At 41.5% G+C, this 26,135-nt stretch overlaps 1 protein-coding gene across 1 annotated transcript in view; it reads right to left on the bottom strand.

The window, feature by feature from the left end:
* Positions 1-26,135, bottom strand: part of LOC100750695 (astrotactin-2) — a 933,092-nt gene that overhangs the window by 28,042 nt on the left and 878,915 nt on the right. Inside the window, 1 exon segment of the mRNA XM_027400261.2 lies at positions 20,534-20,675. Coding sequence (XP_027256062.2) covers positions 20,534-20,675 — 142 coding nt within the window.

The following is a 26,135-nucleotide window of genomic DNA, read 5'->3' as shown; positions in this document are numbered from 1 at the left end:
ATAATCTATGTCCAATTCTTAACAAATGGTGATGGACTTAGAATTCGTAATCTTAAAGGTCCCATTCTGGATCTCACGGCTCTCTGCTAAACAGCAATAAGTCAGTACTTTTCAGCTAGTGGGGCTGCACCTTGACTCCCAGGCATGCTGCAGCAGCCTGCCTTGGCTCCTTAGTCTCCTTAATGCTCCCACTCTAGTCCCCACTTCATCCCTCTCAAATTCTTGTGGTTAATACTTTGTTTCAATGAGGTTCCCTTTGAAAATTTCAACTATGTCAAACTTCCGATATCACTGGCTCAAATCTAATCTTTTCCTTAAAGTATTCATGACATCACAATATGCTGGATATTCACCTGTTTATTATGCTAATCCATCTGCCCCCCCCACCACTAGCATTTTAAGTTCATAAGAATTAGGACTAGGTTAGGTTTCATCCACTGATTGATGTGTCAAAACCTTTGACAGATTACTAGGTAAGCCTTCAGTACGTATTTATTAACATGTGCATGTGCTCCAGTGAATGTCCCTAGATCCATCTGCCTATGACCAGCACTACCTGGACTTTGGCTTATAAAGAAGAATAGAAAGCAGTGGAGGAGGAAGACATGAAGCTGAAAAGAGAATGGGGGGCTCCAGGAGGAGTGAAGTGGAAGGGGTGATGGGACGTGGACACAATCTATTTAAAGAAATTTTATTCATAGTGGAATTTTCAAAGAATTAAAAGAAAAAGGTATATTGTGTGACTATGTATTTTACATGTGTTTAGTTCAGGTCCCCTGCTAGAAAGGTTCTGACCTCCATCTATCCTTCCCTTCTTTTGCTAAATAAGTATCATCACTATTTTATAACTGAAGAAAATGAGCTGATACCTGATATTATTTGTCCAAGCTCATTCCACCTAGGCACTGGCAAGCCATTTTCTGAGCCTAAGTTTGTTGGATTTCAAAAGCCCTTCTCTTTCTGCTGCAATGTGATGCCCCTGTGGGACATTGTTAAGTACTACACCCTAGATGTACTCCCTTCCCATGGATCAAATGCCTGCAATGTACTAGCAAGCCCATCAAACCATAGTAAGTCTCATCTGGTATATTTGATAGTTTGTATTTTGTAGCAGAGTGAGAAGACAGGGCGCTTAGGCAACTTATCCCATAAATGGCAGAGCTAGGATGCACTGCTAGGCAGCCTGGTTTCAAAACTATGACCTTTAAACTTCTGTCATGCTATATCTCAATTCTTAATGAATTTCTAGCTCACATCACACCATTTGATAATGATTCTATATTCTTTTCCAAAAGTACACAAAGAGGTACATGTACAATCTTGTCTTGGGAGTGGTAGATGTTGGGAAATAGCCAGCGTGTGTGTGTGTGTGTGTGTGTGTGTGTGTGTGTGTGTGTGTGTGTGTGTGTGTGTATTCAAATGTTGAAATGCTTAAAATGAAAGCCTAATGTTTTGTTCTAAATTCATTACTGATTTCTCAACACCTTTAACAGAGTGAATTCTCTTTCTGGGAATTGGCTTGTTTGACTATTATATAGAAACAGTAGGATAAAATTCTCTATATTGCACCACACAATATAGAGAACGCAAAGAGGTACAGGTACAGTCTTGTCTTGGTAGTGATAGATGTTGGGAAATAGCCAGCAGTTTGTGTGTGTGTGTGTGTGTGTGTGTGTGTGTGTGTGTGTGAGAGAGAGAGAGAGAGAGAGAGAGAGAGAGAGAGAGAGAGAGAGAGCAAATGCACATCTTTGTGTACACACATATCCGTGTATACTTTCCTATGTAATTTTTCTTTGCAGTGAGTATAATCTAATAACCCACTAGAGAGCTCCACTGTGATATCCCTAGACAAATCAAACCCCTGCCTCCACACTTTTCAGGCCCCAACTTTCCAAATGACTCATCTGCTTATGCTGCTCATTTAAAATGACAGCAGCATCTATTCTGTCCCTGTGTGGTTTCCCCATTATCATTTTCATCCCTCCACCTCACTCCTCATACAAGAAGTTTCAAAGTTGAATCTGAATGCTTATCAATGTTTCCATGGATCCACTGTCCCCCTTCCAATGCAAGATGGTTTAAAATCTGTAATCATTTCCCATCTAGACAACTGTAGTCTTCTCCTAAGCAATTTCTCACCCCTCCCCACTCATACAGACATCTTTCTAGTCTACTTTTAATCTTTCTCCAGGATATATTACTGAAGTGCTGACCCATTAATACCATACTTCTTTCTAAAGATCTTTGATCTCTTCCCATCACTTGTAATGTGGAACATAGCTTCTTCAAGCTAAGCTGCAAAGACCTTTGGAAATACACCTACACATGTGTATTGGTTAGAGTTTCTTTTCCTGTGATGAAACACCATGACCAAAGAAACTTGGGGAGAAAAGGTTTATTTGGAGTACATCTTTAATTCCAGCACTTGGAGGCAGAGGCAGGTGGATCTCTGTGAGTTTGAGGTTAGCATGGTCTACAAAGAGAGTTCCAGGACAGCTAAGGTTGTTAAAATAAAATAAAAACAAAACAAACAAACAAGCAAACCCCCAGAAATCATACTAATCAACAATATACTTACTAAGGAAGTCTACAACCTACTTTGGCTGTTGAAGTGGCCATTTATTTGCTCTACAGTAATGCTACAACTCTGCCTATACTTATACCTTTCGTGCAGCTGTTATAAACACAGATATTGCATAGCAGCCTTGTGTATCAGTAAACATTATAGAACCAATTTAGAGGATATATGGCAATCAAATGCTACTCCCCAAGGGGATCTATCTAGCTATCATCTCTCCGTATACATATGAATGAAGTGGGATACCTGACTCACATGGATGGCCAATTCCAAGGCAGGATCCACTGTCAGAGTTTATCTGACCCTTAATACATTACATTTTTGTTATAAAGCATCCATGCCATGAATCAAGTATGCCTTGACTGAAAATGCTTAATGCATACCTATTTAGGTAAATAAGATGTAGTCGCATGAAAATAACATAAACAACACAGAATAGAAGGTTGTACTATTCAAATATGTAAGAGAAGAGGCAAGGAAGTTGTTAAAGCCTATCCTGAGGTTAGGATTTGTAACCCTCACTGACTCAGGTCTGAGAAATAGAGTATGGAGTTGGGTGCTGCCAATGGCATAGTATAAAGTTCAAATATGTGCTTCTGTCAGCCCCGAGTTCCTGAAAGGAACTTAAATAATCTCATCACTGAGGTCTTGTCTAGTCTCTAATTCAACACCTTCATTTAGCTTACGATCAGAAAGGCAGTCAGTATGCCCTAGGTCTCACAGTGAACTCAATGCAAATCTAAGCTGGGATTCTGTATAGACCTTCATTATGGTGAATAATACCACCTTGGCATTCTGGATTGTGAATGACATTTAGTAATGACTGTAGGGAGTCACCCTAGCCCCGCCCTATAGTCCTGGGGCAGGTACCAGGTGGACCTGGGGACTCGCCCATAAGGGCGGGTGAAGGAAAGCCAGAATGACGTAAAGGGGGCTTCTTAAGGGACTGCACGTGGGGACGGGAGCCCTCTCTTTGTTCTGGCCGCGCTGGCTGGGTTCTTAACCTAGCTCTGGCCTGTGTTTCACCCGGCTGTGCTTTGAAATAAAGAGAGGGCTCCCGTCCCCACGTGTAGTCCCTTAAGAAGCCCCCTTTACGTCATTCCGGCTTTCCTTCACCCCGCCCTTATGGGCGACTCCCCAGGTCCACCTGGTACCTGCCCCAGGACTATTGGGCGGGGCTAGGGTGACTCCCTACAAATGACTGCAAACAGTCCAAAGAGAGGTGCCTTTCTCAAAGCTCTTGCCCAGACTCCATTATATTTGGTATGAGATATCAGTGTGGCTTTCAATATTTGTAACAGGAAAGTTTTGCCTGTTTGGGTTTTGCCAATTTACTTTCCTTCCTCCACTCCTTTGATGTTAAATCACTGGCCACATTGCTCTGGCCATTGCTTATTATATGGGCCACTTACCTCTTCTTCCCACAATCCATATATCTGATAGTGCAATCACAAGCATGGTGCTTATGGCACAGTAGGCTCTACCTATTCTCTACACTTGCAAGAATCTTACAGTGAGGTAGCCCTTCCACTTTGGAAATAGACTCAGAATAGTGGTGCAGTCACTACATAAGGACATATGTATGCTTGAGATATGTATAATGTAACATCAAACCCACCATCAGTCTATGTCCTCTCCACAAACTGTGTGTCCATCACCATGATGCTTCTTTGTCTTAGACAGTAAGATTTCACTGCTGTTTTGAACTCACACAACCTTGTACAGCCTTCATCTAATATCTCTGGCCCCAAACCACCATCCGGCTTCCTTTGCCCCATGAGATAAGCCTCTCTGGTTGACTGGACACATCAACAGTTGAAACCTTGAGTTACCCAAATGGGGGCAATGGGCTGGCCAGGCACGGTTGAGGCATCTAGTGCTGATAAGACCTTGGCATGGCTGGCCAAGCTCACAGAGACGTAAGGTTTTGCGTAAGCACAAGATTAGAAGAATACATTATTCAAATATTTATTTTCTTGCAGGAATTGACATAAAAAGGGAGTGGGGGAGATTCCCAGGAGACAGATAAGACCCTGTGGGCCTTTCTGTGCCATGGCTTTGAATGTGTGGTTACTACAGAAATCAAATTAATATTAACAATAAACAAAAGCAATACAGGCTGCAAGTGTCAGCTGGAGCAGCAGTAGTTTCAACTTGTTAACGTAAGAAACCAGGAATGACATTTGCAAATTAAAGAATAAACAATAAGGAAATATTAGCCCACTTTGCTTTTGGGTTAGGCTAACATAGATTCAGGATGGTGGTGGTATTTTAGAGGGAGGGCTAAAATGAGACTGACAGGGGCAGGCAACACAGTCTTTAAGTGCATCTTTAATTTTGATTTCTCTGAAGTCTCAGGCAAATGTGACACTGTATTGACATGCATGGGTAACGTGTGGAAGATGATCACATTTTCCTAACACTTTCTGCTTTTAGTTTTGGTTCTAAGGATTAAAAGAAACAATGCATCCCTGACACCTATCAATTTACACATTTCAAAGCTTATTGTACAAATAACCTTGACAGCAAGACAAAGCAGGGTTTATTGGCCACCTTTTGCATCCAGACAATTTGCTGTTTGTGAGCAGGATGGCAAGGGGGCTTTTAAAGCAAGGACACATAGTTGGAGAGTGATAGAGCTGGCACTTAGTCAAAGGCTGACCTAGAGATCCCTGTGCTGCATTCACCTTGACTTTGAAGACACAACTGTTTCCCTCTTGCAGGAAAACAAATCTCTATAGGGTCTCCATGGGTCCAAGGACTGAGACAGGATGGGGCACTAATGAACTGCAGCTTCTTGGCCACTCAACTTCACCTCACTTCATCGAGCAGCAATGAGCCTTGCCATTATTGGCTCTGCAACTATTTCCTGGGGCCTAGATTTGATGCTAAAACTTCTAGGAAGGCTGTTTCACATTTCACAGGAACCCATTCAGTCTGTGGCCTATTTTGATAAGTCTGGCTGTTTCACCTCAGTAGGGCCTTCTGCTTTTCCCTCCCACCTCATATGGAAACTACAGTATCTGGTGGGTGGAGCAGTGTGGTAAGGAATGTTTAATGGCATTGGCTTTGAAAAGACTTAGAGATAGACTCTCCTTAGTCTTTAGCTTCATGGGCTTCTGCTGGGGCTATCAGACTTTGAGCTTTATTTGTTCCTCTTACCAACTCATCCTTCCTCCTTAGGTAGCTCAGTACATACTAAAGAACCCTCTCTCCAACTTTGAATGGAGTTTGAGCACAAAGACTCACATCATGTCCTGGCCTCCCAGTGCAAGGAGTGCTGACATTATTCAAGCAAGGCAAGCTGAGTCTGACTTCCTGATTTGCTTCCACAGCTCTTGCATACCATGACTCCATTACCAATATATTGGCCAAAATGAGGCTCCAGCAAGTCTGACTATGTCTACCGAGCAGCCATCTCAAGATCCATAATGGTTTCCTTCGCTCTCAACTTAGAAATCATACTCCTTAGCTTGCCCTAAAGTCCCTTCATGATTTGAGGCCCACCCAGGTCATTAGGCTTGACACATTCATGAATGGCTGTATTGTACCAGGATGACTTTATATGGTCTATAACCCTGACATGTTGTCCTGCTCTTCAATAACTTTTCAGGTGAGACTTCCTGTCCCTGAGAAACCATTTTCTTCTCCTTCCCAATCTTACAAATCCTAATCAACTTCTAAAGATCAATGCCATTGCCCTGTCACTCTTTCCAGCCAGCTTTCACTGGGCAGAAAGACCCTGCTCCTCCGAGGACTTGTATCACTGACCACATATTATGAGTTCCATGGAAGCAGAGGCAATGTCTGCTTCATCTCTGAGTTCCAAGAATGCAGTTCAGAATGCTACAAAGAAGTAGACACACACCAGTGGGATAAACAAACACTGATGCTCATAGAGAGGATGGTACATTTGAGCAAATGCTTTGAGACTAATGGCTGGGTAAAGAAAAGTGAAGGGGGGCTTATTTCCTGGCAAAACAAAACAAACAGAACCTTCTTTGTTGTCTCAACCACCTTTTCCCATAGCTCATAAGCTGTATATTAAAAAGCCCGTTACCAATTAATTAACTTGTGACATAGTGGTCTGTGCACATTTGGCTCCTCCCTGAAGAATGGGAAACTTGTCAGGGTGAGTACTAGATTTAATTTCTCTGTGTATCCCTTATGTGGCTTAGTAGAAGACAGTACAGTGTAGAGAGTCAGAACTAGGGCCTTGAGCTTAGAGGATGGAGGTCTTTCAGATATTTATTCTCTCACTCTCTGGGACATTAGCTAGTTTATTAAGCCACCAGGACTCTTTACTTACTTATCCAGAAAGTAAAGAGAAAAAGCCTCTACTTAATTATTATGGTTATGACTAGAGGCACATTACATAACATGTTTTTTATATAATAAATTATATGTCACAAAAAGAAATAATTATTGCCTTCTGTTGTATGTACAGCTAAACACATACAGAAAAACAAAATAAACATGCTGTTTACTGAAAAACTTCCCAGTATAACAGAGACCATATAGAACACATATATACCTATGTATTATCAAGTTTGATAATTGTAGCAGAAGAAATGGTATTTGGGAAGATAATTCAGATGATAGCTCGGAGGGTGCCAGTTTAGGAAACAACTGAAAGATAAGCAAAATTTATCAAAAGAAGACATGTGGCATGTCCCAAAGCCCTGTGGTGAGTGAGAACATAGGATTTGCTCTCCAAGACTCTCATTAGATGCTAATGAGGGTAGTGAATTAGTTAGTGATTGGGAACTTGGCCTCAGCCAGACTGGCTCTGATATTGACCATTGTCAGATGTTTTTACATCTCTGGGATTTGGTTTTCTCATCTGTGAGCTGGCACTGATGGAATACTGTCCTCATTGAGAGGTATAGGTGAGCATACTGATGGAAAGTGCTTGGTGTCTGGTGCGTAGAAAGCTTGTTTTAAGTACTTGCAATTCCAAAGGTTTTAGTTGGAGAAATGATATTCCAGAGAAGAATCAGAGGAGATGAAAAGGAAATTGGTGAAGTCAGACCTAGTGGTATAGGCCTATAATCTCAGCTACTCAGAAGGTGAAGCTGGAAGAAAGAGGCAGCTGGGCAGTAGTAGTGCATGCTATTAATTGGAACACTTGGGAGACAGAGGCAGGTGGATCTCTGTGTGTTCAAGGCCAGCCTAGTTTACAGAGTGAGTTTCAGGATAGTCGGAGCTATTTAGTGCCAGTCTGTCTCTGGGGTCAGGGGAGGGAGGAGGTTAGAGACCTAGCTTAATGATAGGGTGCTTCTCTGGGATGAATAAGTCCCTGTGTTCAAGATTCAGCACCATAATCAAATAAGTACGTCACCCCCCCCACACACACACATGTGTGCAACAATTATTAAATCAAAAGCAAGAAATTCAATTTGTCTGTCTACAATTGGTGTAACTCTTGCCTTCAGGGGCAGCACACATCACACTAGCAATGTTACTCCTGAGACATCTCCAGGGACTTGTCCTCCTGGCCTGCCATTGGCTATCTAAATCTGCAAAAGGATATTGAGATTCCTGGAAGACAATTATGGTGCTAAGATGGATAATATGCAAAACTTCCCAAGATTAAAGCTAAGACAAACAAAATACAAATCGGTAGGGCCACCTCTGCCTTTTTCCCTCAAGGATGTTTTTGTGGATTTCATATCCATCAAGAAACCAGAAAAACCTCTGTTTGTTTCTCCCATGGCTTCTGAGTGTCTTCCTCGCTCTGAGCAATGCCTCTTCAACCTGTTACAGAACTGAGATAAGATTCAGAGAGAACAATTTAACCGTATTAAGTTCCTGGCATGTGATAAGGGTGAGAGGAGTCATATACAGCCCCCAGGTCAGACATGCAGCAGCCCACTCACCCACACCCTGGCCGCATGCGAGGCAGCTCCTAGGGCCTTCTTTGCTTATCCTAATCTGTGAATGTTTCCCAGAAAGGAATACTCAGTTCTCCCTTTTCTGGCAAGAGAACCTAATGAAACTCCCCGTAAACAGGGCTTCTCCCTCCCCTTCGAACTGGCCTGCACATGCTAATGCAAATCAGTCGTGACCCAGCCAGGGGTCTGTGGGAAGGCTGCCAGGCACTGGGGAACAAACATGCAAAGAATGTTATTTCATTTCTGACATCCTGGGGAAAGAGGGCTGATAGAGGGAAGTTGGGCAGTGAAAGAACAAACTCGGTGGAGAGAGACAGGGAGACGGGATTACTATGAATATATAAAGCAGTAAGAGTGAAGACCCTGAAAAGGAGTTCACATGAATGAAGAGCCTACTGGGTGTCAGGAACTGATATGGAAACTTTTCAATTAAATTGTCCACATGCATTTTCAATGTACAATATATTATTCTTCCTGCTTTTTAAATGTAAATTAATGCTGGGGGTGGGGAGGCGGATAAGCATTGTTTGTGTGTCTGTGACAGGTTATAATTCTTAGCCCAGGAGGGCCTGGAACTCATTGTGTAGTCCAGGCTGCTCTCAAACGTGTAGTGATCTTTTTGACTTGGCCTTCAGGAGTTTTCAGAGCTTACTCAAAGACCGGCTGGTGGAGTCAGGATCTGAATCCAGATTTAAAGATTGAAGTTTGAAATTTTCAAATCTTGACCTTAACAGTCTCCAAGAGGCTACATGACTAGTTGTCCTTTGTCAGACTTCCAAAGGAAACTCTGAATACCGCTGTCCCACATCCTGTAACTCAATTGTCTATCTCTTGCCCTCCATCCCATGATATGGATATAATTCCTGAACAATTGCCTCTTATTGGCATTCTTATAAACACATTTGACAACTCTCCCCAGCCCCAGTCTCCTCTATTAAATCGTATAGCACAGATACATTTCTTAAACACAGATCTCCTTCTCACTGTTGCTCAGAAACATCAATGGCTCTGTAGCCTGCATCATAGGGCTGTAGCAGTCCTGCTTCTCAGCCTTGTCTACTATATACTTCAATTATCTTGAACTTTCTATCAGTCTTCAGGTGGGACTCTTTCAATATGTCATCTCCTTCCTGTTGGTTCAACCATTTCTTCTACTTTAGGATGTAAATTTCCCCATTCTCTCCATTCAGTGTTACCAAAACCCAGATCAAAGAAACCACCTTCTAGGAGCACTGGCTATAACAGATGATCACTTCCTTATAACTCCCATTCCTTCATTGTGAGCCAATACCATTCTACCCCTATGCAATACCAGGTAAAGCTCCTTCAGCATGAGCCATAGGTCTTCAAAGTTTAACTCAATCTCTGTGTAAGGGAGACATGGATATACTGTTCACTCTGGAGTCAGAAAACTTCTGTTATATTCAAGGTTCTGCCATTTATCATTTATGTGACCTTGGGAAGTCATGCTTAAGTTTTGTTTTCTTTATGTATAAAATAGGGAATTAGGGAATTGTTGTCCTACTATAGAGGTACTTAGCAACACTGCTCAGCTTTTAAGAGTGAATTGACCTAAAGACTTTAGCACAATGCTGGTATGTAGCTGTCAAGCTTGACAAATGGTTAATGGTGATGGTAATGGTAGTCAGTCACCTGACATTGGTTTGTTCATTGCTAATAGCTACGGCTGTTTATATCAAACACTAAATCCATCCTATCATGGAGGGGGGCTTATCACTGATCATTGGTGTTTGCTGAATTAGGTATCAGACCATTTGGTTGTTATGTGTTTACAGACATGTAACACATGATTTCTGAAGTCTGTCCTACTATTGGTCAGTGGCAGGTTCCCTGTGACTCTAAAGACAAGAACTATATTGGGGACAGGTTCAAGAAACTTGTAAAGAATAATCTGAGGAGGCATAAAACATCTATTCTTTTGTCATGTGCTATGGGAAAATGACCCCAATTTGGCTACATTTCACTTGAAAGAATATCTTGGGGGGTGGAGTCTTATTTCTTGTCTCTAAACACTAACATTTAAAGGAGGATGTTACATGGATTTGATATGTTTGATGTTCTATTGGCTACCCTGTTTATGGGAGTTCCATATAGGTGAACAACCTTGTATTTGTTTTACAACAAAGCTCCCATATGGGCTACATAGTTCACACCTTCAATTCTACCACTCAGGAGGTGGAGGCAGGGATATGCCAAGTTCAAGGCCAGTTAGACAGGCAGAGCAAGTTCCAGGTCAGCCTGAGCTTCATACTGAGGTCTGATCTCAGTAAAAACAGAAACAAAACTAAAATCCTCTACATCAGTCAGCAGCAATATCTCTATTTTACACAGATATAGAAATAATGACATCCCTCCAAAAAATAAATACTATATATAGTCAGAAAACAACATAAGGGTTAGAATGTCCCTAGGGCAGCCTGTCCCAGTTATATGATCTTAGCCTCAGACAACATGGGTGGGGTACATGGATGCATGGATGTAGGATAAGAAAGCAATATGTGGATTAATGTGGATTTAAGAACCCTGATCCAATCCACTCTCACTTTGAGTGACATAGGTTAGGCCATAGGGATATATGGATTGGTGATGTCTGTACTTCCAGGCACTGTTATTCTGTACTTCAAATATAAACATGGATTGGGGTTATTGGCAGATGGAAGGACCTGTCCTCAGGAGAAAAAGAGAACATAGCAGAAAGGAAAAAAATACCAGAAGTCTGGATTTTGTCTCCTCTCTGCCTCTCTGCACATCCCAATTAATGCTGATTCCCTGTAGTCTGCTAACAACTTCACAATACAAGTCTACTCAAAGTCTTGTCCTTCACAGATGGAAATGGGAGTAAACTTGGGAAGAGGGAGGCCTCTGTGCAAGGCCTATTCTGTAGCCAAGGTGAAAGGAACAAGAAAAGGTTAGAAGACCTGGCCTTTGCCCTGGGTTCTTTCCTAGAGTCTTAGTCAGAACAGGAAAGGACTTTGCCACAGACCTGCTGTGGTATTCTCCAGGAATGTGAAGTTTAGACAGACAAGGCTCTTTGTCCATGCTTAGGTGAGGATTGTTACCCACATGGAAGAATCTGTTCCCATACTCAGCTTCTCTGTGCTTGTCCCTAAAGGTGACACTAATATAGACAATGATAGTAAAACATCATTTAAAGAGACATGGTCGAGAGTCTATGTGTTAATCCTGCTTCTGTTGCCTATGGGGCACACAGGTCTTCTAGGATTTTGATTCTTTCACCTGTACACACAGCAAGTGACGTTAAATTCCTTGTGCAGATACACTCTTCATGTGGCCAACTATAAGATGTCTGGAAGTTATCTCTTTCCTACAGCCATGCAGCTCAAACAACACAGCATATCTACCATGGAGCTTCCCCATTATCTTCATGAAGATACAGTATTGGTAACGAGGCCTTTGTCTTCTGTGTAACATGACCTCTCCCATCCTGGTCTTTCATATTTGAGCTGTATTCTCTTCTGCACCATGGCATCTCCTGTTTTCTAATTCTCATTCTCAGTATTCTACCAGATGTTGTCTTAATGTCTGTTAGTTTCTTATGACTGCTCTAAAAATTTATCACAAACATGCCGATCTTAGTTTGACGCATGTTGTAGATGGCCAACAAATATAACCTTTCCTACAGCTTTTCACACTGCAGTAATCCATGAGGTAAAGAAGAAGCCATTTCAGGTAATGTGGAAATGAGCTAAGCTATGCTGCTCCATTTTGGACCAGCACTTTTTTTTTTTTATTAAGTCCTAAACTATAGCTGGGTGGTGGTGGCGTATGCCTTTAATCCCATCACTCGGGAGGCAGAGGCAGGTGGAACTCTGTGAGTTCCAGACCAGCCTGGTCTACAAGATCAAGCTCCAGGACAGCCTACAAAGCCACAGAGAAAGCCTGTCTCAAAAAGCAAAAAATTCCTAAACTATAAGGCCCAACCACTCTCTTTCTACCTGCATCCAATTGTTTATCTGACTCTCAATCCAACCTAGTCTATTCTCCACACTATAGCTAGAATCATTACCTCAAAGCATTTTAAATCCATTCCATGTCTCCTCAGAAGACTTTGGTGGTTCCCCATTACCTTCAGGAGAAAGTCCAGTTCCTCTGCTTGTCACTCAATGACTCTTTATAGTTCAGAGTCAGTTTCCACTCCCTTCCACCCTCTACAAGTTCACAGGAGCAGTCTGTGCCCTGTCCTTCTGGAATCCTGGCTGGTGTCCCATTCCTGGATGAAATCCTGACACAGTTTGAGGAAAGAAACAGCCTGTCTTAGAGTCCCCAGCAGGTTTTAGGAGCCTCACTGTCTGTCGGCTGAAAAACAGCATTATTTTTCCTCTGTGAGTCTCTCTTGGCTAGGGATACATGGCTGTGTTTGCTTCTGGCTTGAAGACAGCTCTTCCCCTCTCTGGGGCCCCAAATGTGCATTTTGGAGAGGTCAGTGTGACCTGATGTTGAAGAGAATTAAGTCACTAAGCTGCCCCACTCACCCTCATTGTTTGACTGATAAAGCTGGGCACCATAGCCATGGACAGTCCACACGCCTTTTGACTGGGGTTGGGGGGGCATCAGAGGTTCTGGCCCCTGGTGACATCAGGTATGCTTAGCCATGCTCAGCTGGCTGCTTAATGCAGAACATGATAACAGGCTGATCCTTGTGGATAGGCAGAGGTGTAACATGAGGGGAGGAGAATGAAGGAAATGTAGAGAATGACGGAAGAAGAATGATCCTGAGATTGTACAAGGCAGACACTGAGAAATGATACACAAAGAGAATGGAACAGAATAAACAAAGATGCAGACAAAGAGACAGTAAGTCAATGAGAGAGCCATGCAGGAAGGAAAAGACAGGAATACAGGCAGAGTGACACAGAGTGGGAGGTAGTACCCACAACTGAGAGAGGGAAAATGAAAGTGAGGGAGAGGATGGAAAAGAACAAGCATAAGCAATAAAGAAATGGACAGAAGTGGAAGCGAAGATGAATGGCAGGGTATAGGTGGGAGCAGAGGCAAGAAAGGGAGGAAAGAAATAATGGAAGCAATGAAGAAAAAAGGAAAAGAATAAAGGATGGAGATGATGAAAGATGAGCAAAAAAAATAACAGACAAGTTTGCAATGTTAAAGAAACAGTCAGGAAAGAGCAGGGCATGAGCCACATCCAACCCCTTCTGGCTCCTTTGCCTGGTCTGTCCTTGATCCACTTTGGGCAGCAGCTTCATCCCATGTTGGTTCAGACACTGCAGCATGGCCAGCCAGAAAGACTTCCTCCCTGTACATCTCCCCTCTCCTAGGAGCTGGAAGTCCCTCAGATGTTGTCTGGGTCATGTCTGGGACTTGGCTCAGAAGCCAAGGGAAAGGAAGAGAATTTTAGATGTACCCTGAATGAAAGTCCCTTGTGTGGACTAATCCTGGCTAGGGTTCCCCACTTCTTCCAATCTCTGGAGATGAACAAGTTCTCAATTTTGAAAATGTCTTTGGAGATGACCCCTTCAAATGTCTACAAATGGATAAGCTGAGACATCCCAATTGTAAATCACTTGGCCAAGGCCTCATAGCCACTTAGGACAAGAGACAGAGTGACCCTTGGGTCTCTGGCCTCTCATCAACTGGGCAAGCACTTTTGAAAGCTAGCCCTAGAAGACTTGATGACTTTCATTCTGTTTCCAGTAAATTCTGTTCTGATTCTTGGCACAAAGAGAGGAAATGAAGAGGGTAGGGTAGGAATGTAAATTAAAAAAAAAGTTGGAATGTCATTTAATATGTAATTATAGTATCCATGGTAGTGCCCTTAGCTGCTTTTGCAATGGGCTTCCTAGAATGTACACAGGAATGAATGGTAGCCTGAGGGTGGTAGAAAGGCCACACACACAGGCTCTATGCCCCTGAGTGTTTGGAAAGGCATCCCTAGGCTAGTTGCTAGAACTTCTTTGTGGAAACATGGGAGTCTAGAGACTAGGGAAAGCTTGGGGTGAAAGCACCTAAAATGGCATTGGGAGTCTGTTCCTAGGCAGAGTGGGCACCACAGACACCAAGGGTTTACCATTTGTATGGCGCTGTGAGGACTGCAGAGCATAAAAAGGCTAGAACTTCCAGAGTAAGTTGTGTAGCAGTTAATGGGAAAGCTGAATATTAGTTTTATATATTGTTCCCAACCTATCTGTGTAAAAGGTCCCTATTCTGGCAGATTCTTTTCATAATTTAGCGAGGGTAATTTTGAGCTCAGGCACTGGCCTTGTGTTGGCCTAGGGTATAGCTTGGTTTCTCCACTTACTCCCTTTGTGGCTGTAGTCAAGTTTTCAAGCACCTCTGTGCCTTACTTACTCTTCCTGGATACAGAAATCTTCAAAGGATTGACACAAATAGGGTTTTTTAAAAGAAATAAAAGGAAGGAAGATGAGGAAGGGAGGGAGAGACAGAAGAGGTGTGGGGGATGGTAGCAGAATAATCACTCTAGTACATACTGGGAATTCCTTCACTGGTGAGAGAGGGGGTAGAGGGTTGTGAGCAACTAAAGAGAAGTGGGTGTGAGCTAGATTTCTGCACTAAATTAGATATTTATTCAACATTTAATAAGTGTTTATTGGATTTTCATCTGGCATCACACAGTTTTAGGCATTATAGAGAATGGGCATGGCATGGGAGGCATAGATTTTGTTCTTATGAACTAGCAGTGTGAAAGGACAGATGAGAAACAAACACACTAATCACTATGGCTTTGCTAACTGTGCATGAGGCAACTGGAATCTATGGAAGGGTCAAGGAAGAAATTGAAGGAAAGTAAGGAAACACTGTGGAGAGAAGCAAGGGAAAAACACTGTGAAATTGGGCTTTGGTGATAAGTAGCTTAAAGAAATAGGTGTTCCTGGAAAGTGATGAGGGAAGGGGCCCAGAGTCAGTGATGAACACAACATACTCTCCCACTGAACTGTGGTGAGCATCCAGCTGCCAACAGAAAACATGGTTACTCTTCTTCTTGCTTTTCGTCAAGGATTAAGAATGAGTGAGGCTGTGTTTTGTACCCTTTTCATGTATTAGTTCTCCTGTAAGGTAGGTCCTATCATGATTCTACCTCACATGTGAAACAGAGAGGTGGATAAGCTTGTCCAAGACCACACAGTGGTTAAATCAAAGGTTTTCAGACAAGATAAAACCTATTTCTATCTCCTACAGAAGCCTGGTTGGGGTGTGTGTGTGTGTGTGTGTGTGTGTGTGTGTGTGTGTGTGTGTGTGTGTGTGTGTGTATGTGTATGTGTATGTGTGTGGGATATCACTAGGTGTGTGGAGATTCACAAGCCCCCTTGTCTTTCCTATTGCTTTTCTTTGATAACCCTTTACATGTGCCCACAATCTAAGAACATATCAAACTATCATTTCACCTAATATCTTGTGTGATATTTAGAAAAAACAGTTTGTTATCTCCTAGTTTACAGAGAAGGTTAATTATCTTTATTATATAGATGGGAAAGATGAGGCCTGAAGCACTTCCTAAGATGCAAAGGCTATGATCTAAGTTTTTTGGTATCAAAGTCTGACATTCCTCCCATTGTTATCAATGTTGCTTGCTATTACAAAGCCCCCTTCTGGTTCTTCTTACAACTCCACCCACATGTGTGGGCAAGAGCATGTGTAGAACTTTGTGCGTGCATTGTGAGCACCTGGGATGTGAAGTCAGCTCTAGTCCCGCTTTGTTATGTGACTGTAAAATCATAGGGCTATGGTGAGAATTAAATGAGATCACATGTATGCCTTGCATAGTTCCTGGTTCAGTGATTTTTTCATGTAAGAGTATTGCTATTACCATTATCCAGAAAGTGAAGGTGAAGCCCTGTGAAAACCAGAATTCTGGTTTAGGTTCTGAATGTCTACCTAGTGCATAAGTCTCAGGACCACTGAGTTTAACTTTTCTTTATGCATGCAGAACTTCATTCCTAGAGGAGAAAGAGGAGGAGGAGGAGGAGGAATTGGCTCAAGGTGGTATTGAGCAGCAAGAATGGCTGTCTGCCTTCTGACCTCAGAACCTTGTTTTATGCAATTCCCTTCTTCCTCTAGGGCCTTGTTTTTTTTTCTACTCGTCCAGCCCCACCCACTAGAACGAAGTCTTTCCTCTGAGACTCTGTTCCCACCACGGATGCTGGCACTTGGATGAAGTACCCAGGCTCTTTTGGCATTCCTTTCATAGAGCAGAAGCCAGAGAGGTGAAGGTGGGCCTGAGGCAAGCCTCTGAATGTGTGGGAATGAGCCCCCCACCCTAGGAATCAAGCCTGGCTGCTCCTGGCATGTTCACTGAGGACCCCTTGGCAGCCAGCCATTATTAGAGGAGGCAAGGCAGCCAAGACAAGACAGAGGCTAATTACCTTGAGTAATAGGAAATTGGAAAGCAGTTACAAGAAGAGTGTCTAGGCTTCTAGCCAGGTAAGGACAGGGACCACAGATGCCTAGCCTGGCTTCAGCCATTGGCCCAAGTGGACACTCCCATCATGCTTGGACTCCAACTACCCAGGGGATCAGAAGCTGGCCCATTGTTGGGCCTTTGGGGGACCCTCTCCTTTTTATGCTCTTGTTTGTTTTCATTCAAAGCAAAACAAATGAAACAAACAAGGAAATTCAATTTAAATGGGGCACGGTTGCTGATGTTTCTGGTTTGTTACAGGAGGGTGAGCTTAGGACAGAAAATCAGTCTTGATCTTCACTCCTCCAATTGGTCTCACCCTGAAGCACTGTAAAACTACATGGGTGGAGGGGCTGCAAAAGCAATTTGCCTTCCAAGGTGGGGCAAAGAAAGGGAGTTTAGATGAGAAAGGGCAGAGCCAAAAATTCAAATGAGAAATAGAGCGGAGAGACTGAGATGCTCTCTGATAAATAAAACCTTAGGAGAACAACAAATGGGAAGGCAAATGACAGACACAGACAGGAATCCATATGGAAAATAACCAGAGAAAGTTTATAAGATAAAGAGATAGTAATAAGTGAACAGAGAGGCCCTGACAGAAGCAGATAATTGGGAAGGGCAGGAGTCCTGGGGCAGGGATTGAGAATGGATTCCACGGTGAAACTATGATACCCAGAACTCTCAAGTTACAGTGACTCTAAGGCATCTTCATTACAAGTTGCTTCAACTTCAGGACAGGCAGGCCATATGGAGTCCAAGCCTCGAAGAAGCAGAGGAAGCAGGGCATGAGCCCAGGCTCTTTGGTAGTCACTTAAGAGGTCCTCTTCTTTCCTGCCAGTTAATCTTTTGGGGAGCTTGGATGGAATACACAGTGTCTGACTAGGCTTGTCACGAAAATTCTGCTCTTTCTGAGTCTTTTCTTCTCTGGATCTGCCCCTTCCACTTTCCTAGTCATCCTAGAGGATACCTTTCAGAGCTGGTAGGACCCAATCTTGCTTCATTGAAACCAATTATTACTCCAGAGCTGTCCTTGAAAGAAAATGACCCTGGTAATGAGGGATTGAGTCAGAAATCAAAATGGGCAGGAGAAAATTATTAACCCTTCCTGATGGCCTCCTATGCACCAGGCATTCTGGCAAACTGTGCTTCTAGTACTTTTTAATATTCATAATAAAGTTCTCTGTTGTAGAACCTTGTGAGGCAGGAGTGACTACCAACCTTTTTCTAGAGGAAGAATTTGTCACTTAGAATAGTGGAAGATCACTTGTCTGGGACGCTTTCTGAGCACACAGGGGTAAAATGGGGATCACACTCAGTCTAGCCTGTCCCCAAAGCCTATGCTCTTTCTAAGCACACAGGGGAAGAATGGGGATCTCACTTAGTCTAGCCTGTCCCCAAAGCCTAGGCTCTTTCTCCTGCCACATGCACTATTCTTGGCTCAGAAGGAAGAAGAGAAATTTTGCTGAGGAATGAGCAAGCAGAAAATGAGAAACCCCAAGAACAGATATGGAAGCTATTTTAAAACTCAAGACCAAGTCGGTCAGAATTCACGGGAGGAGAGCCACCAGTGGGATGGGGGACTGTTCCAAACAACACCCTGGCTCCCTGTCAGAGCAGCCCAGGTCCCAGGGCCATGAATAAAATCTATTTAAAAAGAAAGTAAATAAATCACAGAGGTGTCCAGAGATAGGGAAGACAAACTCATGACAAAAACATTCCCAAAGCAGAGGAAGGAAGGAGACCCTACCCCAAGAGATAGGAAGCAGAGATGTGCCAGGTCATTGCAAAAAGAAGAAATGAAGAGAAATATCTGACATAATGAAAGGATAGTAGCAGATTCATTAACTCTCAGCATCTATTGCTTTGGGGGAATTTATAAACACATCACGTTACTTTTTGTAGACATTAGCTAAGGTAACACAATGTTGCTACAATGCCACCCAAAGATAGGGCTACTCCTTCTGACTTAAAGGATGAGAACCATCAGGTAAGGCTCTGACCTGTTACTCATATGCTTACTCATCTTACCCATAAATCAAGGGATAGACTGGGCACTGAGAAAATTCACAATTGCCATAATTAGGTAGCAACAGCAACAGAGATAACAGTCGATACTTGTTACACTCTAATTAGAGGCTCACACCAAGGAGCCTAGAAGGGTAGATAGTTAGATGAACAGGTAGATAGATGGAAAGATGAACTAAAAGAGAAAAGTCTCCAAGAGACACATACATTCTCACAGACAAGGAACTGGAGGCTCAGTGAATGAACACTAATAAAGAGAAAGGCATTAATTTGAACTGAGATCTATCTATCTGCTTCTAGTGTATGCCCTTAAGGAGGGGCAGAGGTATCAGAATTCAGCCATCAGAAAATGTTCTAAAACTTCTACGTCTCAATGGAGTCAGAGTTTTTAGTGTCAAAGATCGTACAGCTTTTACTTTAGCTGTGTGCTTGCTGCATTGCACAGGTGCAGAGACTCCAGAGCCTAGACACCCAGTGTGAACTGATTCCAAGGCTGTAGAGTTGTGCTCCCCAAGCCTAAATGCAGTCCTCTTACTAACCATCAAGTCCATGGCTGTTCCTTAAGGCACAATCATACTTCTCTGGTTGTCTTGCACAGATATCTCTGTATACTGCAGAACCCATATTTCTATAGCATTCACTGACCTCACATGATTTAAGAGAAAGTTTGAATCATAACAAATGTGAGATTGTAGAGTCTGGCTTACAAGGTCCAGTTCTCATATTTTTGAGTTTGGTCTATCGATATATTTGCAGAGCAACTTATTTAAGTTTATACAAGTAAATATAAAAAGCCCATATGTATGTAACCTTTCATATTACTGTCATGCTTTAAGTTACTCGAGGATAGGGCCTATTTTGTCAGGCCCCTGGATACCTGAAGTGCAGTATGAAGACTGTTAGAAAATGTGGGAGTGAATGAAAACTCTATGTGAGAACATATAAACAGATGGATAAATTATATGGATAGATGTGTGGAAGAAGAGACAGAAGGATAGATAAATGGGGGACAAATGAATGGTTGGGTAGATGTATAAATTAAGTGATGAATAAAAAATAATGAAAATAAAAGAAAAATGAGTAAATGAGTAAATAAAAGATACAAACAAAAGAGTAATTGTTGAAAAGTTAACATCTCAACAATACACATTTATATACACACAAGCATAAACACATACCCACACATATCAAAGAAGATGCATATGTGAGCTGTATATATGAGTATAAGTTAATATATGCATATATACACATACACATATCTCAGGGACACTATGATAAACAGAAAAGAGCAGTAGGCATGGATTGCCATGGCAGCCCACCATAATAAGCTGTTCTGTGACCCAGAGTAAACTGTCGACCCTTTCTTGGTTGCAGATTACTCATCATTAGGAACAATACAATAGAATTTAGTATCCAGCCTCTATGGACCCTATACTACTCACCTTGCATGCCTCACCGTGGTCTACATTCTAAACAGAAACTTCTAAAACTTTTACTCCCAAGGTCACATGCATACAAGCTAAGAAACACTGGGCTGCTCTGAAAAGAATTACTCCTATTATCCCTCCCAGGCTTAACTCTCACTCACTACTTCATACTCCCCACAAACCCATCCCTTCTTACTTGTAAAGACCGTCTGGTTCCAGGCACTTAAAGATCACGGAGTAGATACTGACTTCAGGGACCTCTCCGTGGCTTCGACCAGCCGCTACACAAGATGTTCCCAGGCCAGAGAGTAAGTCATCAGCAAAACTCAAGAATTCTCCTGAAATGAGATAAAAACAGATGATCTCTCTAGTGCATGGTGGTTTAGTGAAAAGACATTATCGGAGAAAAGAGCAAATTTGAAATATCACAAATTGGCATCTGCAGTGCTTAGTCTCTGTATCATCACTGTTTGTTTTTATTAAGATGGCTTCTTGACATGTACCCAAGGTTGACTTTGAACTTGTTATTCTCCTTCAATTCACCGCCAATTTGTAGGGATTATAGCTGCACACCACCATGCCAGGCACATGAATCCTGTTCAAATTTATGCCTGAGGTTTAGTACCTGTGATATATGAACACTAATACTGAACTTTGTAAGATATGGTAAAGCTGAAATGAAGTAAATTATTCTTTAACAAAATGCATGTAAACACAAAGGAAGTACTCTTTCTTTTGTAAAGTAACTGTTTCAATACTGTCACTGCCATTTTCTTCTGACTCCAGGTCCAAAGATTTTCCTTAGAGTCACAGACTTTTCCATGTATATTAAAGGAGTTGGACTTAGGATAAAAGAGTTTTCATATCATATGGACACTCTTAGGTACTTGTGCTCGATTCCTAGAGTGTTATTTTGAGGTAGATACAGATGAGTTAGGGGAGAAGAATTCTATGACTGATGAGTAATGAAGGCCATGGTCAAAGGAGATGACAGTGGAAGACTTGCTAAATAAGTGTGACCGCCAAACTCCATAGTTTCTGAAAGCTAACTTAGCCATTGGATTTAAGGAAACAGTTGGAGATAACTAGAAAAAGAACTCTATGAGAGAGACTAGGAAGTAAAGGTTGGAATGAGTAACCAAACTTTTAGAGTTGAATAGTCTAGAATTAGCTCTGACAGGAGTTCATTGCATTGATTAAGACAGTGGATTCTTCATTTTTGTGCCGTAATTTGCTTCTGTGTAAGGTGAAAGTACTACAACAGTTCTTGAAAACCTAACATAGATGTGTAAAAATCTGTAAAGACAGACAATGTCATACTATTTAAATAGCATAGATTTAGAGATAACGAAATATTTAGCAATATAGAAATGACTGCCAATTTAGCAATTGCAGCTCAATGAAATGGAGGGAGACTGTATAGACTTTAAAAATAACTTTGGGAAAATATGAAGGTATATAAAAGGTCTTTTATGAAATATTTTAGCTGAAAATAGGATAACAATTACACAGTATCATTTTGTGGAAATTGCACACACACACATGATTTTAAAACAGGAAGAATAAAAATATAGCAAATTGTTAGTAGTGCTTTTGAAGTAAAATAATGGACACTTTTCTATCTTATTTTTGCTTATCCCTACTTTAAATTGTCTTCAATAAAAATATATAACTTTTATAAAAAAATCAATAAAAATTACTGAAATAGATAAAGTACATGAGCCTAAACAGCCTCTTATTCCTTTCTAATTTTAAAAATTGGATAATTTTGAAGCAAAACTAACATGTGAGAGGGTATTTTATGTCACACAGTGTGAAGAGCTATGGGTTTTCTTACCCCTTGTTTCCTTAGATATATTCATATAAAAGAGTGAATTACTCTACAGTGAGGACAATATTCCTTCCAGAATCCATAGATGACAAAATAAACAGCCTATTATCAGCTTCAGGATATGACCCCCTCAAGTTGTTTGTCATATGTGTACCAGAAATTCTCCAAAATAATACAGGATATTACCAAGGCTCTCAATTAACTACCATAACTTTATTATAAGAGCCTACTGTTGCAGACAAGACACACTTTGGTCACAAGCCATGAAAAAAATCAAGTTGGAAACTGACTAGAAATTTCCCCCTTACTGGATAGGTTTTGAAGTACCAGAAGTTGGTGTTCAGGATACTTGGTAGAAAAATCTCATCAACAACCTTACCAAGTTGTGAACTACATACAATAACAATTACAGGGCAATGTATGTCCATGGGTGCAATAGTGGTACAAATATTATTGGGTAACTAACTGCTTTCTGGTTGCATTTAGAGCCCACTTCACAGAAGAAAAAACATGCCTAGTATTATAAACCTGGCCAAGAATCAAAGGGTCAGGAGAACAAATGTCCCAGGGATGAACATGCTATTATTATTTTACTAAATGGACACAGCATCAAACTGCCCTCTAAATTCTTATTTCTATACTCAAAATGGAACAGCATTCAGATCACATTTGAGAGGTTTCTTTGTGCAGTATTGTGGTTAATATACAAATTCACAATTGGCCAAAGGGCACAGAATAAATATCAGTACTCAGTCACAAATGAAATATCTATGTCATACCCCACTTCAAGGTTTAGAGGCCACCCTTCAAGTAGGGGAAGAAAGATGTAAGAGCCAGAAGTCGGGAATGATGGGAGTGAAATAATGTCTTCTGAACATTGCAGGACTGTTGCACTTAGGAAGTCACAGAAGCCTGTGGTTGCCTGTACAATACTTACAAACAATCAAGCCAGTCAGCATTCCAGCTAAGACAGGGAATGGCTCTGGATCCTCCATACTTATCTGAAGAGCTTTGCTATTAGATGTTTTCTTGGGGAGGGAGAGTCAATTTTTTTTAAAAGTATGGTGTTTGGTAGGTTAGTCATGTTCCAGTGGATGGTTCTAAACATCTAAGTACATGGGTACCACAAATTGGAATAGGTGGGTTAGAAGTTGAGAGAGGGGAGAAAATGTATCTAGGATGGATCTTAGAAGTTCTGAGTAGGAGTGGAGTAAATATGATCAAAATATATTGCGTGTATGTATGAAATACTAAAAAAAATTTAAAAACCTATGTTTTAGTAGTCCCACCCAGCTCTGATGTCTATGAACTACAACAATAACTCTAAGAGTATAGTAGTGGCACACCATGTATACCCTAGCAGTAACCAACAGCTTTATAATTGACATTAAGACCAACTCAGCAAGAGGGAAATAGAATAGTACTGGACAGCTGCCACCTACCCAGGGCTAGTGTAGTCATTGATCTTAGAGGAAAATTTATAGCCACCACTTTACTAAACCAGCATAATCCCTAACTATACTCCAAATATTTGTCCTTATACCCATAGGTAAATATAGCCCTCATCCCCCATCAAGGAAACTTCTTTTAAAAAGACCATTAAAGAAAGCCACAATCAATGAAAAGACAGAATTGTGTGCCAGTCCCAGGGGATACATCTACAAAACAACTTAATCTACAGCTCAGGAAACATTGAAGAAGAGGGAGAAGAAAGATTTTAAGATCCAGGGAATCAGGGAGTTTGCTGTGAGATTATGTCCTAGTTATATCAGAAGTTATTCCCATAAAGTCTCACCAACATGACTGCCCAAACATCAGCTAGAAAGTAAAGCTAAGAGTCTAGAAAGAAACAAAGATGTCTAGAAGCAGAAGCTTGCTGATCATGGAGAGTTAATGAAGTTTTTTATCTATGGTAGCTTTAGACACCACATTACTACTATAGGCTTCTTATATTGACCTTTTGGATAGCACAATCATAAATCAACAGACATTTCCATTCTAATGCATATCAAAGCAGAATAGTATATGGGGCTATAAATTAGAAAGAAGAAAAATGGATGGAGTAAGAGTATTGTTTCACTTAGTCTCAGGATTCCAAGTCTGACTGTTTGTATTTGTTTTCATGCAGCTTGTTTCCATGTCTGTCTGCCTTTCAATTTATTTCCAGATATCCATCGAAGAAATTGGCTCTTCCTGAGGGAACTCAGTATGCTTGTAACTAATATTAATTAGCTGTCTGGAAGCCAAAAGATGGCTGGCATTCATTTTCAAATGGACACAGTTTTCCAGATATTTCCATGAATCTCAGGATCATTTGGGCCATGGATTAAAGCTTTATAAGTATGTTAGGTCAGCCAGCACTGTTTCAACTTCTATGTAGCTCCAAGGATTGTGAATATAGTTAAAGTGAAAAACCCAGATGACCTGGAGTATAGCAACTCATAAGAAGGGCACTATAGAAATACAGTGTCCAGCACTCATTAGGATTAAGTGCAAATAATGACGAAATTTAATAGGAAAAGAACTGATGCTTTAGTGTGTACTTCACTTTTTTCACTTAATCCTTACAACAACTAACAAGTCAGAAGTCAACACTCAACAGTAAAGTGGATTTAAAATTGCAAAAGAAGGGTCTAAGACTTGAACCTGTAATCTGCTGAAGCCTCATCTTTTATACTATGCTGCCTCCTGGAGAGGACTTTAGGGAGATACTGTTCAAAGCTGTTTAATTTACAGTTAAGTTCATGGCACCCTCTTAGTGCTATGGGCTTGTGGAACACAACAATAAAAGAAATGGTCTCTGACCTTCTACAGCTCGTAATCTGATGACAGGAAGGGTTATTAAATACAAGAACAGAGTAATAAAGTAAATTGTAAGATTGCTTTTCTTGGCTTTCTACTTCACATTGCAATGTAATATATGTGGAGACAGGTGAATGAATGACCCTTCAGTGTCCCTCCTTACCTAGTGGGCAGGGGTCTAAGAAACACCTCAGGGGACTTCTCTATGCATAGATGCAGAGCAAAGCAATTCATCCACATGTATTCTGGTTCTGCCAGATACCACACTCTGAGTCTGGAAGTGGTACAATTACTAAGTACTAATATAATGCAATAGGTAAGAGCCTAGGCTCTGAATTTACTATACAGAGGACCAAACCTTTGTACACCCTCTCCTACTGCCTGCTTTTGATAAGATCCTTACCTCTGTGCATCTGTTTCATTTTTTAATCTGGAGAAATACAATATTAGAAAATATAGCATTGCAAATAGGCAAACTGTCATATATAAATCAATCAGCAAAATGACTAGCACACAGGAAGAACTAAAAATTAAAAATAGCTGCTATTATTGTTTAATTGTTGTTGCAACCACAACAGTGTAGAGAAGAGGATTCTTTTTTCCTTTTCCCCTCTTTTTTATTACTTTTAATTATTCATATTTACATATCTATCCCTCCATTCCCTCACCCTCCCTGCCTCCCATGTTCCCCACCCAACCCACCCCAACCCCTAGGCCCCACTCCTCTCCAGGGATAGTGAAGCCTTCTACCAAGGATCTACAAAGGCTGTCATATTGTTTGGGGGTCTAGACCCTCCTTGCTGTATCTGGGCTGCAATAGTCCCTTCATAGGGAATGGTCTCCCAAAATCCAATTGTGCTCTAGGGATAAAGACTGGCTCCACTGTCAGAGGAGCCATAGACTGTCTTGGGCTCCTAGCTGGTACCCACATTCAGAGGGTTTGGTTTAGTCCAATGCTGTTTCCCCAGCTTTATGATTAGGGTCTCCATTCTATCAGTAGGTCAGGTCCACTGTTTCTGCAGGTCTCTCCATCCCCATCTTGGCTCCTTTGCTCCTCCTCCCTCTCTACAACTGAATTCCAGTAGTATGGTTCAGTGCTTAGCTATGGGTGTCTGTCTCTGCTTTGAACAGCAACTGGATGAAGACTCTCCTTCCTCTCCATGCT

Source organism: Cricetulus griseus, chromosome 2 (assembly GCF_003668045.3).
Source record: "Cricetulus griseus strain 17A/GY chromosome 2, alternate assembly CriGri-PICRH-1.0, whole genome shotgun sequence".
Lineage (NCBI taxonomy): Eukaryota > Metazoa > Chordata > Mammalia > Rodentia > Cricetidae > Cricetulus > Cricetulus griseus.
Note: the sequence above shows the minus strand (reverse complement) of the source record. Positions and strands in the feature narration are given on the sequence as shown.